The following is a 17,424-nucleotide window of genomic DNA, read 5'->3' on the forward strand; positions in this document are numbered from 1 at the left end:
ATCATTTCCATTACACTGGTGCTTTTCTGGCACTAGATTTGACTATCCTGATGCTATATTAAGATTTAAGATGGGTTTATGTTGTGCATGTTTTTTGTGAAGGAACCTTTGCTAAATGGAGTTGCACCTGGAGCACAAATTGTGTCTTGTAAAATTGGAGATTCACGGTTGGATTCTATGGAAACAGGGACTGGTTTGACTAGGGCCTTGATTGCAGCTGTAGAGGTAGGGCCTATTCACCAATATATCATTTTTACTATTCGGTCATCATCTCTCCCTTACAAAATGTTCTTTTCCCCTTTCTTGCTTCTCTTCTTCCTGCAATGGTAGTTCTTAAATTTACGGTGATCCCTGCTTTAAATTCTCTGCGTGGGACATGGGTGTTATTTTTTAATTGTAGAAACTTAGAAACTTGTTCATTATCTTCTTCATTATTTAGGCAAACTAATCCAATATTTGTTTTGGTAACTAAAGTTTTCCAACTATTTCATCTATGCAATCTCTACACGACTCTCGCATGCTTCTCTTTTTCTGGGTTTTGGCATGCAGGTATTGATCATTAGGTGTGCTTCTATGCAATATTAGATTAAGGACCTGTTTGGCCATAAAAAGTAGAAGTTGTTTTTGGGGAAAACTTGGCAAAAAGTGTTTGGCCATACAATTTGTCATTCTTTGGCAAAAAATCCCAATTCCCATGAACTAGAAAAAACTAATTTGTGGGCCAAATTCTATTTTTTGGTTACTTTTAAAAATTAAAAATTTACCCCCAACCTTTATATTTTATAAAAAACAACTCACCATTTATTAATCCCAACTTGACAACACTCATCTTATGTACTGTATTTCTGTATTTCTGTTTGTGACGTGTTTGTTGTTTCTTTGCCAATGTTCTTTAAACCAAAAAGCACAAAAATCGACAAGTACATGGGCTTGAAGCAAAAAACATAAAGTGAACACACAATTTAAAGAAATTTTTTAAGAAGTTCCAAAAATATATGAATTTACTGCTATAACAGTCGAATTGCAATTTAATTTTTTTAAACATCCAATATTCAACCGCTCAACATTGACATGGAAAAGAATGTTTTGATCTCCCAGAGCTTACTTGAAATCATTTATTGATAGCCTTAAAAATTGAAATTGAATGAGATAAGCTTGAGTAAGAGAGTTAAGAGTTGAATTTGGAAGTTATTTGTGAGAAGAAGTCAATTGGGATGGTGAGTTTATATAGTTCTTAGGTGATAGGAAAATATCGTGAATAAACTAAGGACCCGTTTGACCCTAAAAATTATTCATTTTTCTTTCGATTTTTTTTTCACTTCATAGTGAATCAGTGTTCGGCTGCGAAAATTCCAAAATCGAACTTGAGGTTGTATATCAAATTTGGGAAACAACTTGTAACCTTTCCCAACTTACTTTTCATTTTTGAAGTTGTATTTAAGTACATTCAAGCATGAACAATATTTCAAATAATTTTTGCAAAAAGTCCCCACTTGTGGGATTTCACTGGGTATGTTGTTGTTGTTGTTCTTTGCAAAAAGTATAACCAAACACAACTCCATCTCCATAAATTCCAAAAAAAGGGACAAATATTTGGAATCTATGGCCAAGCGCCTATTAATTTTAAGGAAAGGGAAGGGTGAGTGAGAGAAATGGTCAAATTTACTGTTCATGAAGGATATACTTTTTCTCAATGGTCAAATGACCATTTATGGGCAGACTGGTACAACTGTTCAAGTCTCAAAATGGTTCTCGGCTGGAATAACTTATGGCTTGGATATCGTTGAACCAACCCAAACTCGCTACAGTAGTTGAGGGAAGGGTGAGTGAGAGAAATGGCCAAGTTTACCGTTCATGAAGGATATACTTTTTCTCAATGGTCAAATGACCATTTATGGGCAGACTGGTACAGCTGTTCAAGTCTCAAAACTGGTTCCCGGCTGGAATAACTTATGGCTCGGATTTCGTTGAACCAACCCAAACTCGCTTAAGTGGTTGAGCTGGTCCCTGGCTTTAAACTGTGGGCCGGGTTGGTGGGTTAAGTGAGCCAGGTTTTATTAGAAATATTTTCTACAGTAAAACTATTCGTATTGACTAAGACGCTAGTTGCTAAGTCTTGCTGTGTAAGGCTGGTACTTTGGCCTACAGTGCCTGTATCCCTTGGTGTACACATGCAAGTTTATGTCAGTCCTATAATATCTGACTCTCTGATGTCAAACAACCTCAGTGAGTGTCATGTGACCCTACATTACCTCTGAGGTTCTCATTCTTGTCAAGTGACGACTTTAAATGCTCTGACTGTGTGTATTGACAAATAAAAACTGTGGTTTTACGGGTAGTTTCTACGTTAATTTTTAATCATTGTTGAGATGTGCATACTTCTATTTTGTGGACAGCACAAATGTGATCTCATCAATATGAGTTACGGAGAACCTACACTGCTGCCAGACTATGGTCGCTTTGTTGACCTTGTCGATGAGGTAATGTTTCATTGACTTTGTATGCTCACTTTGTGGTAGTTCAGTGCATGAGAAATCTGTTAATCGGTTGACCATCTGGTGAAATATTTCAGGTGGTCAACAAACACCGCCTAATATTTGTCAGTAGTGCTGGCAATAACGGTCCAGCTTTGACTACTGTGGGTGCACCTGGTGGCACCAGCTCAAGCATTATTGGAGTGGGGGCATATGTTTCTCCAGCTATGGCTGCTGGTGCTCACTTGTTAGTTGAGCCACCTACTGAAGGCCTTGAATACACCTGGTATGTACCTTATTTTATGGTTTCTCCCTTTTCCAATTCAAGAATTTGGAACTTTTGGGATACTTTGTGCCTCTGTCCTAGTTAGAATTTGGTGTACAAAAATTAGCTCCAAGAGATTGCAGGTCTAGTCGGGGACCCACTGTGGATGGTGATCTTGGTGTCTCCATTAGTGCCCCTGGTGGTGCTGTGGCCCCTGTGCCCACATGGACCCTTCAAAGACGCATGTTAATGAATGGAACATCAATGGCATCTCCGTCCGCTTGTGGGGGTGTGGCTTTAATCGTCAGTGCTATGAAGGTAATTCAAATGTTTTGGTCCTTTTATACAGTTTCTTTTGTTTTCCTCTTGACTGAAGTCTTTGACCTGCAGGCAGAAGGTATTCCTGTTAGTCCATACAGTGTACGGAAGGCTCTTGAAAATACATCTACACCCGTGGGTGCTTTACCAGAAGAAAAGTTAACCGCTGGACAGGGACTCATGCAAGTTGACAAGTTAGGTTTACTGCTTCCTTATGGCTTTTGATCTTTAGCATGACCATTGATCCCTTTATGATTAATATCTTGACTATCATTGCAGGGCTTATGAGTACATGCAAAAGGTGCAAAATCTTCCTTGTGTGTGGTATCAAGTAAATATCAAGCAGGCTGGCATCACAAGGAAACCAACTTCGTGTATGTATGTGTGTGTGCTCATATCTGTGTTTCTTGCGTGTGTCTATTTCTTTGTAGCCCTCCATGATGCTCTAAACCATTTTCCCTAAGTCTTTACTATTGGTGAATTTCCGAAACAAAAAGGAGGTTTATCAAAGATGAATAACTCTTTATCTTTTTGGTTCTTAGGGGGTAATGTAGCAGTTGCTTTAACTTAAAAAGTTTGTGTATCATCATCACCACTATTTTTTGGTCTGATCAAAGAATGTGTTCATTCTGATCAGAAATGCTATTTTTGCAGCTGCTACGTCTCGAGGCATCTATCTTCGGGAGCCTTTATATTGTCACCAATCTACAGAGGTGAGATTAGTCCTCTAAATTTTCTTTGTTCAAGCATGCTAAAGTTTCATATAGCTGACACCAAAAGTTTGGAGTCGAGGTATAGTTGTGTTGTATGCAGGCTGAATAATTTATGGCGTGACAATGATCTGTTGTGAAGGTTCAACAGTATTCATTTGGTATCTTTGGTGTCTCTGAGTATCCTGGGGCAAGTTAGTTTAGATAAGATTTAATGTTTAATTAGTAAGGCTTCCTCTACTACCCTTTTTTGGTGTATTCCTTTAAAAAAATGTATAATAGTTCTAATATTAGATAACTTTTTTTTAAATATATATAACTTATTTTTCACTTTTATTTTATTTAGTATGATGATGATTTGAAATGAGCTTAAATGAAGAAGTTGGGATTCATATAGCCTCAAGCCCTCAACTCAGCTTGCTTGGGACTGAGGCTAAGTTGTTGTTGTTGTATAGTAGTTGAAGATAACCCCAAAAATTAGACAGAAGACCACACCATTTAGAGTTTTTTCTTTAAATTAATTTCAATGGTGCCGCCCGAGCCAGTCAGTTCATGCACCTCGTCAGATTCACGAGGTAACCTGTCCAGCTCATTAGCAAGTTACCAAGTTAACCCATTGAGCTCATACCAAATGTTGTTGCTGGGAGTCAAACCTGGGATATCTAAGTTGTTAACCTCATGCTTCAATCCCCTTGGGTGGACTGAGTTACCCCCAACTGACTCTCGTCCTTCTTTCTATTGGAACCTTTAACGATGGCATTCGCTTGTAAATGAGATCTAAAATTAGAGAAATCAAGATTAGAACTCAGTAGATGTGATTGCGACAGTTGGCTGTCAAAATTCTTTTCCTTCTCATTCATGTGCCTAAGCTTCAAACTCCGACACACGCTTCACAAATGCCTTGGGCCACCGTCTCTTTGTTTGTCGTTGTCCTAGAAATACCTGGAGCCTACAAGTTTTCCCCACATAAACAGCAGTCTATTGCTATCATTTCCCCTTGCCATTGCCATACATACAAGTTGATACAATTCTACACAGGCTATCCACTTCAGCATTACTTCACTGATAAAACAGACTGTGATCCATTCTTCTTTTTGCTGCGATCCTCCCAGTTCTTCCACATCCAGGCTAGAATTCTTATTTTAAGTTGCCATTTTTAATACTCTACTGCGCTCAAAGAAAAGAAAAGAACTAGATTAGAGTGGCCACTGGAGAAACCTGTTTACCTCTTTGGGGGCATCTATGTACGCCTTAAGCTTTAAAAGATCAACAGACTGGATGAAAGGTTTGCAAGTTGATTTAGTGGATACCTGGGCTTTGAATGGAGTTAGGTTTTTGGTGTTTCAGGTGGAGTGAGGCAAAGCCAAATAATATAATCTGTTTTGAGATATTCTTTTTTAATGTCAAGGCAGTCAACTTTGATGCGTTTGTATGGTTTTATTACTATGTAACTAGTCATCTTGCTGTGAGTCTGTACCTCCTTTTAGTGTATGTTTTCAGAATAAAACCATATTGCGTGTGATGGAGAAATGTAGAATCCAATGGGGATAGTGATCCTGTCGATTTCGATTTTGGAACACATGAAATTATTGAAAATGGTTTGAGCTACTTCTCTGTACGATGTGAAGTAAATTGATGCAGAAAAGAAGAGGCTCATATCCGTTTCAAAGACAAAGCAGCTGAAAGGACATTTGGTGCAAATGTTATTTAGTCGATCATGATTTTTTAAAATTATATTGCTACCCCTCAAAGGCTGATAACACTCTTTCCTCAGTGGACAGTGGAAATTGCACCGAAGTTCCATGAAGACGCAAATAATTTAAACCAATTGGTTCCTTTCGAAGAGTGCATTGAGTTGCATTCTACTGGAGAGGCAGTAGTGAGAGCTCCTGACTACCTCCTTCTCACCCATAATGGGCGCAGCTTCAGGTTACTTAGCTCTCCTTACTGTTCTGATTTGATGATTAAATATAAATCATGTTATTTTCTTATTTTTTCCAATTCCTCTGTCTATTTTGAGCTCTCTGAATGTCTGACCTTTCATAACTACTTTTGAATTGCAAAATGCACAAATTTGGGTATTAGCGGGCGATCAACAAGATTTCTGGCTCTACCTCAATGATGGGTGGGTTTTTTTCCAGATTGCTTGCCTGCTGGTTATTCCAAGGAAAGTGCTGGAAACATCTTTATATTTTAAGCAATGTGCTACTACTTTAAAAAGCAAAGTTTGTAAGAGGGGGAGTTATACTCTATAGTTGCAGCAAGTCATAGTTATGGCCTTTCAACACTGAAAAAATGGTGCACAAATGAATAAATAGATTGCTCTGCAGGACCTTAAACTATTTTATCCTAATCAGCCAACCTCAAAACTAGTTGATGTCATATAACCACAGGAACTCCTTTAGAGCGAGCAGGTAACGTCATTCCGTTAGTCTTCCACACAATGGTGTCAATTGTGAGTGTTGTGGGATTATACTGGGTATGTTTTTGTTGTTCTTTGGTGTCAATTGAGTATGTAATAGGAAATCCAACCTTGAGTCCACTTCTTATGCTCTCCTATGCCCTCTCCTGCAAGTGTTGCTGAAGTAGTGGAGAGACTTCAAAGGAATTTCTTGTCAACCCAAAGGATGAGGCAAAAAGGTCTCACACTGATAAGTTGGAAGGTAATAACATCCCCAATATAATATGGAAAGCACAGGCAAAAATCTAGGAATCTTAGAAGGGAGTGGCGGGAAGAATTAATCACATCTTCTTATGGACGTGGTTTATGGAAGAGCATAACGATGGAAGTAGTTCAGCAGAGCAGGAAACGGGGCAAATATTAGTTTTTGGCAGGAATATGTGGTGTTGGGATGAAATCCTCCTCAATGTCTTCCTAAATGTTTTCAATATCTCTAGAGCCATTTTTTAAAGTATCTATTGCTAAAAGTAAACTAACAATTGCTCAAGTATACAAGAAACAAACAAGAATCCATTTGGAAGTAATTTACAGCACGAAGAGATGAAAGAGCTACTTACAAGCAGAAGATCAGATCACAGTGACAAATCAAGGGATGCTTGGAAGCAGGATGCTTAGGAGATGGGATGAGATCATGAACAAAACAATTCTGGATGAAATACTTTTGCCATAAGTATGAATCGAAGGCGCAAAGTTCTCTTATTTGTTAGAATGGATATCGAGAGCTAGTGTGCTTTTTCGCTTGATTGAAGAGGGTTCTCATTGTTGAAATCTTGAGAAAAAGAAACCTCAACATACATTAGTTGGTGTTGCATGTGCACATGGAAGTGCTAAGGAGAAATTGGGGACCACTTGTCTTATGTTCTATATTTATGCCATTCCTGTTTTCACCTATGTAGTTTTGGATATTCAAACTGGGTTTATGTCATCACCAATTTTTCTTTGGGTTCGTGTAGATGATAAATTTTAAGGCAACAAAAAAGCTTCTTTGGCTGGTTGTCTTTGCTTTGGCACACTGGATGTTGCTGCCAGTGCCAAGGCAGTCGTTAAATGACTGGCTTGAGTAGATATCAATTCCTTCCCCAACTTTGACAGTCAAATCCATTTACCTATGATAATTTCAGTTCAGATGTTGCGGTTCCTGATCCACTTCTCACATATTCTGGTATCTATCAATCTTTGTTTATGGAGAGGAAATTCAGTGACGATAATTTATACGCCTCAAATCAGATTTGAATTTTGAGCTTAACCAAAGTTTTTGGTGACCAGTTTCAGTAGTAGGCTTACTTTGTGAAGGGCTAGCTTGGTATCTTATTCTCCTCCACATATTTGTAGAGCTTATTCTGGCACAAACATCTTGTTCTTTGCCAGTTAATATGAGGTGAAGTCCAAATATGTCACTGGAACCAGTCATGTAGGTGTCTTATTTGGATGGTAGATATAGTGATAATTTATTCTATTACTTTAGGATGTGAGTGTTATGTAGTTCATGAATTCTTCTAGTAAGTCATGGCTATTGCCATTTACCACAGGTCCGATTTCCCTTTACATAGACTATATATGATTTGTGTCGATTTAACAAATCATTAACATGATTTTTATCTAAACTCATGATATGATTCTGGTTATAGACAGAACAAGAAAGAGATTAATGATTATATTGGTGTACAATATGGGAAAAAACTTACATATTTTTCTACATTCTTCCAGCATAGTTGTGGACCCCACCAATTTAAGTGATGGCTTGCATTATTATGAAGTATATGGCATAGACAGCAAAGCACCATGGCGAGGACCACTTTTCAGAATTCCAGTGACTATAACAAAGCCCTCTATTGTAACGAGTAGACCCCCTCTAATTTCCTTCCAAGGAATTTCATTTGTACCAGGTGATTATCATAGTGCTAATTTATTAGTGCAATTTGTTCTCTGTATCTCTTCCATATCTCTTCTGTGATAGTCCGAATTACAAGTAGGGTGGTGTCTGCTTGGTCTTATGGATCAATATTCTTTGTTGCATCCTGTTGTAAGTACCAATCCATTTTTATCCCTTTATAATTGGAAACATCATGTCTTTGAGAGAGCAGAAAACACAGAGAGAAGAGCATAGTTTTATTTATTAGTTTATTTTTCGCTTGATTTCCTAGTGAACTATATGTTGCCCCAACTGATTTGTTGCCATCCACCACTTAAGTTTGAAGTTCATTTTTGTATTTTAAAAGAAGTTCGTCATAAAGCTCTTGTGCTTGTTAATGAGTTTATACGACTCCTAGGGGAATGTCCACTTGGCGGCATGTATTTTGGTCAACAGGTTGCGTTCCTTCTCTCTACCCCACTTTCTTGGTAAATGAAAATTCCTGAGTGCCAGTGACACATGGTTCAAAAGTCGGTGGATAATGAGCCCGTCCCGATATTCTTCTCTACTTAAATGCCAAGCTTTTGTTTGTGGCAGGGTTTGAACCTGTAATGTGTGCCTAATCAACATACCAAACCCTGTGCTCTTACCACTAAACCAAAGCACTGGAGCCAACAGGTTGCATGCCCTCATATAATTGTGTGTACCAAAACGAAGTGCCAGTCCACTTTTATCTCTTTCTAATTGGAAATGTCATGCCTTTTAGATTTGGATTATCTTTACCGAACTGGAACTAGTTTAGAATCATGGATTTTAACTTTGTACAGCTGAAGTTTGGAGAAACAACTACCGGGGCTGTGTTTAAGTGGTGGGTGTAGACTAGATTGCACTTACATATTTTGGTGTGTGCGCGTGAGAAAGAGGGAGGATCAGTAGTGGAGGAATGGGGGAAGAGAGAGAAGAATTATATTTCTAGTGTTGCTAATAATGTTAAAACTGTTCTTGATTATATTTCTTGGAAGTGTTGGTGCTGATAGAAGATTGCCTTGTCTTCTGTTGAAGGTTTGGTGCTGATAGAAGATTGCCTTGTCTTCTAAGTTGCATGAAGAAATAGTCCTGCCAGTTCTCTAGAGTTTCTCTTCCTAAGCAAATGTGCATCCTTCTTTCAATAGTTCGTAGTTAGTTTACTCAATTTGAATGGTCTGCAGTAGGATGCAATAGATGCATTACTGAAAAATGACAATCGAATTAATAATGTTCAGACAAATTGAACAGTTCATAAAATTATCTATGTTGCTGATGATAGCTTTAGCTGCAAACCATGGAAAATCAGGTAATCTGTAATTTCCATGATGCACTTCGTCACAGATGATATAAAAATCTGATGATATAGTGTTAGCATGATCTGGACCAGATTCTCGGTGAGAATCTATTCCTTCAAATCGACTGCAATAATGTGTTGTAAACAGGTGAGGATTTGGGGTTAAGAACCCAAAGGAAAAAGTTGGAAAAAATGTGGCAGAAATTTTAGCAGGGTATAGATTCCCCACGTGAATGAGTTAGGGTTTAAGCCAAAAAATCAAATGACACGAACAAAAGCTTCACATTGTTTGCTTAAAATCATTTTAAGGTAGATGTTGCATGTTCTTCCTTTGATTGCTTTGTTATTGTCAACATTTTTGCATGTACACTTGTGTTCAGGCCAAATTGAAAGGAGATTTATTGAGGTACCATTTGGTGCTACCTGGGTGGAGGCCACCATGAGGACATATGGGTTTGATACTGCTAGAAGATTCTTCATAGATACTGTTCAGGTAAATTATCTCGTGATTTATTGTGTTGTTCTGATGTAAAAGTTACCTCAATTCATGTGCTCGTATACAGCTCTCCCCATTGCAAAGACCCATTAAGTGGGAAAGTGTGGCCACATTTTCATCACCTTCATCCAAAAGCTTTGCGTTTCGAGTGGAGGGTGGTCAGACAATGGAACTAGCAATAGCCCAATTTTGGTCCAGCGGCATAGGCAGTCACGAAGCCACTGTTGTTGATTTTGAGGTAGTTATTTTCGAGTACAACATAACTGAAATTGACTCTTATATTTATATTTCTGTTCTGGATGATTTAATTTCAATGACGAAAGGATCTTAATAGGAGGCATGCTGTTGTTCTTTTCTTCTTTTTGCCTTATCCGTTTTGATTTTTTTTTCTTGTACTGAACACTTCCAATTTTAAGATGAGAGGTTTTCTGAACAATTGAAGTTGTTCACACCCTCCTTTTTATTTTGGAGTTCAATGAATTCCCTAGTCATGCATCTTATATGTAGCAAAGCGGATGAGAGCAAATCAAATTTTCTTGTATTATCCAGAAGGCTGAATTCTTACTTGTTGCCTTGTCCATTAAGAAGGATAGCATAGATGCGCAGCAAACTAAGCACTTTCTTCTTAACATGGTAATTATGTTTCAACCCAGCAACCCCCCTCCTGGACAACATGGTAATTATGTTTTTATGAGTAAAATTTCCAACCCCCTTCTGGACAACCCAGTCCTCTGGAGTTGCTGGAAGAGAACAAGTGCTTGGAAGAATGTTATGCTTTGCTGCTTAAATATATTGGGAGACAAATAAGACAGTGATGCCTTTGCTTGGATCTTTGGTTGAAATTCTCAGCTCGTGTTCCGTGGTATAAACATCAGCAAAGAGGAAGTAGTTCTTGATGGAAGCGAAGCACCTGTGAGGATTGATGCTGAAGCTCTTCTGTCAACTGAAAAACTTGTCCCTTCTGCAGTTCTCAACAAGGTCAAATTGTTTCTTTAACTTTTAATGTTAGCCACTCTGATTGACTTCCTCAGAAGGGTGAAATGCTTACGTGATCTCTTTCAGATAAGAGTTCCGTATCGTCCAATTGATTGCAAACTGCATGCGCTTTCAGCAGATCGGGACAAATTACCCTCAGGAAAACAGATTCTGGCTCTTACATTAACGTGGGTTTGACATCTTGGAACTAGTTATACGATGCTTGATTACATTTTGAATAATAATCATTTCCAGCTCTTCTGTCTACAGTTACAAATTCAAACTGGAGGATGATGCGGAACTGAAGCCTCAGATTCCCTTACTAAACAATCGGATCTATGATAACAAATTTGAGTCTCAGTTTTATATGATATCTGATGTGAATAAGGTATAGAGTCGATTTTCTTTGATATGGAAGCATTCCATAGATTAGGCTTGAGGTATACCCCCCACCCCCACAACACACACACACAAAAGAGTATCTCAAGAAAGAAAGGAAAATTTGATTTCGTTACTACCTATTGAGAAAGATGTGGGTTGTAACAGGGTTAAGATCTGTTAATATTTTGTGTGAATGGCGTATATCAGCAGATCTTCTGTGCTTGTATGTGTACAAAAAATAGTACCTGAAATATTTCAGAAGGAATTCATCAATAATGGAAGGAGATTTCCTTCCAATGTTTAAATGTAGCTACATAATGCGATTGAGCTTCCCTGAAGCGAAAACTGGAAATATCTGAACCAATTGGTCCAGATAGCCTAAGAAAGCTAAAAACATCGTTGGTGAAGGATGACAAGAAAGCTTGGTGTAAAATTGAGCTACTTCTAGAAAGAAATGGAGTACTTCATTCAGAGAACCTAGTTTACAGCCTTACTATTCTTCATAAAGCGGATTCTTTGAAAAGCATAATCTTCTATATTTGCGTAATAGTTGATACATTGTTTTTTTTTGGAAGTATGCATGATTTGAAAAAAATTAAAACCACAAATGTAACACACTGTGCATTTTGTTTAACTCAACAAGTGGTAAGGTCTGCGTACACTCTACCCTACCCAACCCTACCCAGACCCTACTTGTGGGATTTCACTGGGTATGTTGTTGTTGTTATCAATGTTAGATTATTTCACTTGTTTCATTGTAATCATGAAGCTGGGTATTTTTTTATTTATAATTTGAGTATTTTGATCATCATATACATGTAATCTGACTATTTTCACTTGCTATCCTTTCCTTTCATTCTGTAGCGTGTGCATGCTAAGGGTGATGTTTATCCAGATTCCGCCAAACTTCCGAAGGGTGAATATACTGTACATCTATATCTGAGGTATGTGAATTCTCCAACATTCTTTATTTGATGTGCTGCGAGATTGTGCAGATTATTTTCCTCATGCATCTCTTTACTTAAATATAACTCATTGCCGAAGGTTCTTCCTCATTTTGACCCTGGGACATGAGGTTGTCTGGGCTTGAGTTTTAGACCATAGAAGTTGCATCTCTATACTAGCAAGTAAAATAAAACATATGGTATTAAGAGAGGTGGCTTGTATTTGGTTTATAGCTAGGATTTTTTAAATACCCTTGGATATGTGAGAAAGTTGAGCATTAGTATTGGAATGCTAGAATTAGTGTGTTAGAAGAGGTGAGCTGTTTTGTCACACATGGGCATATATCATGTGTATTGTGTCTAACACCTCTAGCTGTTACTTGTCTTCGGATATCACAGCATCAGTATATTTCACTTCTTATTTCTGGTTTGGCCATCTACGGGTGGGCAAAAGTTACTTGAGTCTGTACCAAGGACTGAGAGAAAAGAAAGAAGAGAATAGAATCTTATGATAATCTGATGATAAAATTTAAAGGCCAAATGCATAGATGGCCTTAAACTTGTGGTCAGTTTTCATTTTGGCACCTCAACTAAGGCTTGTACCTGTTAGCCGCTGCTGTTCAAAGTGTGCCCATTAAACCACTCATGACTAACTAGTAAAACAAATAATAAACGGAAGAAGCTTTTAAAACTACCTAGAGTGATTTCTGATCATAGCCCTATTATGGTTGAATGTGGGAACTGGGAAAAGAAAATTCTTACTTTAAGTTTGAAAATTGGTGTCTCAATGTGGAAGGCTTCAATGATATGGCTAGCTTGAATATAACAAAATATGGTCTTCACCAGCTCGTAATATCTGTGGTTCAGGCATGACAATGTACAGTACCTAGAGAAGATGAAGCAACTGGTGTTATTCATTGAAAGAAAATTGGAGGAAAAGGTACACTGCTATACTCTTTACAGATCAAAATTTGTTCAGTCTGAACTAATCAATAGTTGAGAAATGCAGGCAGACATCTCCTTTTATTTGATGCATTGGTCCTTTCCGTTGTGTAGTTGCTATCCTTCTTTACATGTTTGATATTACATGTTTAAAGTCATGAGATTTGACATGCTTTTGAAAGTTCTTGTATTTCCCCGCAGCAGTCAAGTAAGTAGACCAGCCAAAGTACATCTTGACTTTCTAATACTCTCTTAACACCCGCCTTAACTAGGCCAAAGGATGATTATGGAAAGGAAGTTTCTAATGGGTTTTAACCAATAAGGTACTCGTTGATCCTGTGGGGGTTTGGGGTGAATTAGGAATAAAAGGGTTCTGGGTGCTCATGTAGGGTTTCTGGTTCAATCAGGAGACCTGCTACTGTACATTTACATACATTTTCTATTTACCTTTGATACTGTTTATTCTCGTTAGAGTAAACGCGTTTGGTTCTTTATGATGGGAAAATAATTAGGTATGTACCGAAAGCTTTATTAAGTTAGAGGAGTAGACTTAGGTTATACAAAAAAGTAAATGTAGAAGAATATATTTTGATCCTCTCCTTGAGCTTTTGAACAACAATTGTAGTAATAATTATCTCATCATCTTCTAAAGTTTTTATTGTTTTAGGAGGTTCAGCTGGCAGTCAGGTAATTGGGATTTAGTCTGTATGGATTTGAGGCAACTGATTGCAATCCCTGTAGGGTATTGGGTAGGATTAAGGTATTTCAGTTATAGCTGGGTGGCGAGCTTGGGTAGCTCTCAAGGTAAGACATCTGACATGCTGTCACACCTGGAATGGGATAGTGAGATTGAATCGGGGAAACAAAAAATTGAGGTGGTTTTGCTCATCCGTCAGGGTAACTCAGCACACAACTGCAAGAGAGCTTCCTCACCATTCCTAGGGTTATGCAGGTTATCATGAACCTATTCAAAATTGGTCTTCTTGTGGGTAAATAAATAAAAGATTTGGGATGAATTACTTGATTATTCCCTCAAGCATGTTGGGACTTAAATAAGATTTTCAAGTAATGCATAAAAGGAAAAGAAAGCAATTCCTGCTCCTAATTACACTATAACATGGATTTTAAACCTATTCCGTATCAAGGAATGTACACTTGCTATATTTACATTTTCTTACATTTATATTCTTTACTTCGCCTGAAGTTGGAGATTACATATTATATGCTCTTAACTTGGGACAATATACCCTTTTCTGGAGCTACAGAGCAATTTTGTAAGAATACTGTTAACCTAATGATAGAAACATGGATTTTATATTGGATAAAAGAGAGAAAATACAAAGAGAGACACACGTATCTCGTATCTCCAGAATAATCATTCTGCATATAAAAGATATTACAAAATACCTACACATTACTGGATCTATTGTTTATATAATAGCTAACTATAACTATTTCATAACCGTTAAGGATGAAGACACATAACTTCTGGTAATCATAAGGAACTGCCATATAACTCCTAATAACTGCAATAAACAGTTCAATCTGCCATGTGTTTAATCTCCAGGAACTTGAGAAGATGCAGATTATTATCTTCTCTCATCTTTCTTCGCTTCTTCCTCCTTGAATAAGTATGGAAGTTACATGGCTTATCAGTAGACGCCTCCTGGAAAGACGACTTGTCCTCATGGGGAAAATCAACACTTTACTCCCGCAAATAGTGCCTTGAAGTTTCAAAGTTGAAGCAGATTCTTTACCCAAAATTGAATGAAAGGAGAATTCCCCAAATCAGTTGGGAGTATGTCTTCATTCTGGTTACCGTCAACACTTTGCACATTGTTCTCCTCGTGCATTAACTCCAAATTTGCTAAATGCCCAGGTTTGCAGCGATGACCGGGGGAAAACTTGTCTCCACAACGATAGCATAGGCCTATTTTTTGCCGAATTTGTTGTTCAGAATTTAGTGGGCGAGTGTTTGGAATCGATGAATGTTGAAAAGGGCGTGTTAATGGTTTGCATGCTGATTGAAAATTAAAGGATTCTTGAGTCACTGGAGAGGATGTCCCAATTGATGAAGGTCGTGATACAGAAGGCCAAGAGAGTACCTTACTGGATCGCTTTGGTCCTTGTTTCCTTCATATTCTAAAGCCAAACTCATTGCCTAATACACAGATCAAGACTTGTGAATCCTAACATCCACACGGAGGTCTTCTTTTAGCCCTCAAAGGAAAACTCAGTGTTTTGGACAGCGAAAAGCAACAAGGGTCTTCCTCTCCACAAGGCGAGGCGAGCGGCGAGACGCTCGCTTTTTTGAAGTGCGTTGCCAATTAATCCCAAAAAATTAAAATATTTACTTGCATATATGAATAATCAAAATCTCAATATAAATAACATATTAACAAATATTTCACTTCAAAAACTGAAAATAGATAGTAGATACTAAAAGTCTAGAACTTGAATATGAAGAAACAGAACAAAAGTCAAGACAATGAGGGAAAAAACAAAGAAAGGTAGAAGTAACTCTGAAGTCTGAAGAAGGAAAACGAAACACATGAAGAAGAAAAGAAGAAGAAAAGAAGAAATACGTATTGGTTAGACTTTGGAGTCATTGGAAAAGTCTGGTTGTTCGCTGGAGAAAACTAGTCGAGTCGACTGGTTGGAGTCGTAGTCTACGTCTAAGAGTGCAACTGTGCAAATTTAGAAAAAAAACCCCTAAAATTACCCTTTAACTTTTAAAACCCTAAATTGGTCGCCTTTTTTAAGAAAATACAAAAGGTGACACTTTTCTCGCCTCTCGCCTTTGTCACCATTGTCTCCATGACGTCGCCTTTTGAAGATCGCCTCGCCACAAAGCTACAAGGTGATGAAGGGTCGCCTCGCCTCGCCTCGCCTCGCCTCTCGCCATTGGTGACAAGGCGATCGCCTTTCACAACATTGGGAAAACTCAAAGCAAAGAGTGTTCTGGCCAATTTTGCACACCTGCTGCCGTTTTGCCAATTATTTCTATACTCGAACATCGATGCAGTCTATTGGATACTGCACATTTATTCATCTGGATTTTCAAACTCATTGGGTCCGTAGTTTTCTTGCATAACTTTCACCAACTCATCCCAATAATAAATGGTGTTTTCACCATTGATTCAAGCAAAAAAGATCCAATGAATCTCCTTCCAAAGATGTTGAAGCCACATCAACCTTGCAATCATCAGGTGCTTGATAATATTGAAAATACTTCTTTGCTTTCAGAATCCAACCTCAAGGATGTCCTCCCTCATACTTCGATAATTCCATATTTATGTGCGAACACTAAATAGTTTCTTGACGCCTCTAAGTGCTATCAACCTCGCCCTCATCCAATAAAACTTTAGATTTTCCTTGCTGATTTGTTATGCGCTTTTAATGCAGCCACATCAGCAGCCAAAGTGTCTATGGCTTCCAATTATGCTGCTCCATTGTTGGCTGATCTGATCATGAGTTGACATGATAGGTTCGCTGTGAGAAGAGTTGGTTCGTGTGTTAACCATGACAAATTTTTACTACAATGGTGGTAGTGATAGAAACAAAGGTTTTATATTGGAAAGAGAGAAATTACAGAGAGAGACAAAAGTATCTCGTATCTCTAGAATAATCTTTTTGCATATAAAAGATATTACAACATACCTACACATTACTGAATCTATTATTTATATAATATCTAACTATAACTACTTCATAACTATTTAGGATAAACACACCAAGCTTCTAGTAACCATAAGGAACTGCCAAATAAATCCTAATAACCGTAAGAAACTGCTCAATCTTCTCCTATCTTTCTTCGCTTCTTCCTCCGTGAATAAGTATCTTATCACCTAAGTTGCTAGGACTCTTCACTTTCATTGCCTAAACTTGTTGACGCGACGTGGGTGTGGGATCCGTACCGGATTTGGTCAATCAATTTTGGGTACTTTGACCAAAATCAACGGAGATATTGGGGACTATCAAAACTAAAGCTCAGGTGAAATGGGAGAAAATGGAGTATCTTGCATATAGAAATTTCTATTCAGTCCTTTACCCTATGTCACCATCTGGGATTCTCGTCTTGATCAGTATTTTTTCCTGAGAATACCTTGTGAGTTGTAGTCGAGGTGCGCGAAAGGTGACCCTGACACCACAATTTTTATAAAAAAAAAGAAGAAAAGCTTGTAAAATTTTCACATAATGTCTCATAATTTAGACATATAATTCTATAATTTAGATATTTGAATTATTGTTAGTTGAATCCCCACACCCGTATCTGTATCGAGAT

The 17,424-nt window shown here is 37.8% G+C and overlaps 1 protein-coding gene across 1 annotated transcript in view; it reads left to right on the top strand.

Moving 5' to 3' along the window:
• Positions 1–17,424, top strand: part of LOC129894320 (tripeptidyl-peptidase 2) — a 49,937-nt gene that overhangs the window by 18,303 nt on the left and 14,210 nt on the right. The window contains exons 9-24 of the mRNA XM_055969955.1: positions 103–225; positions 2,397–2,480; positions 2,573–2,760; positions 2,883–3,057; positions 3,130–3,251; positions 3,337–3,431; positions 3,712–3,770; positions 5,542–5,696; positions 7,936–8,114; positions 9,782–9,894; positions 9,965–10,135; positions 10,747–10,875; positions 10,960–11,060; positions 11,143–11,260; positions 12,118–12,197; positions 13,065–13,137. Of these exons, the coding sequence (XP_055825930.1) occupies positions 103–225; positions 2,397–2,480; positions 2,573–2,760; positions 2,883–3,057; positions 3,130–3,251; positions 3,337–3,431; positions 3,712–3,770; positions 5,542–5,696; positions 7,936–8,114; positions 9,782–9,894; positions 9,965–10,135; positions 10,747–10,875; positions 10,960–11,060; positions 11,143–11,260; positions 12,118–12,197; positions 13,065–13,137 (1,965 nt within the window). The remainder of the gene's footprint in view (positions 1–102; positions 226–2,396; positions 2,481–2,572; positions 2,761–2,882; positions 3,058–3,129; positions 3,252–3,336; positions 3,432–3,711; positions 3,771–5,541; positions 5,697–7,935; positions 8,115–9,781; positions 9,895–9,964; positions 10,136–10,746; positions 10,876–10,959; positions 11,061–11,142; positions 11,261–12,117; positions 12,198–13,064; positions 13,138–17,424) is intronic.

This window comes from Solanum dulcamara, chromosome 7, assembly GCF_947179165.1.
Source record: "Solanum dulcamara chromosome 7, daSolDulc1.2, whole genome shotgun sequence".
Classification (NCBI taxonomy): domain Eukaryota; kingdom Viridiplantae; phylum Streptophyta; class Magnoliopsida; order Solanales; family Solanaceae; genus Solanum; species Solanum dulcamara.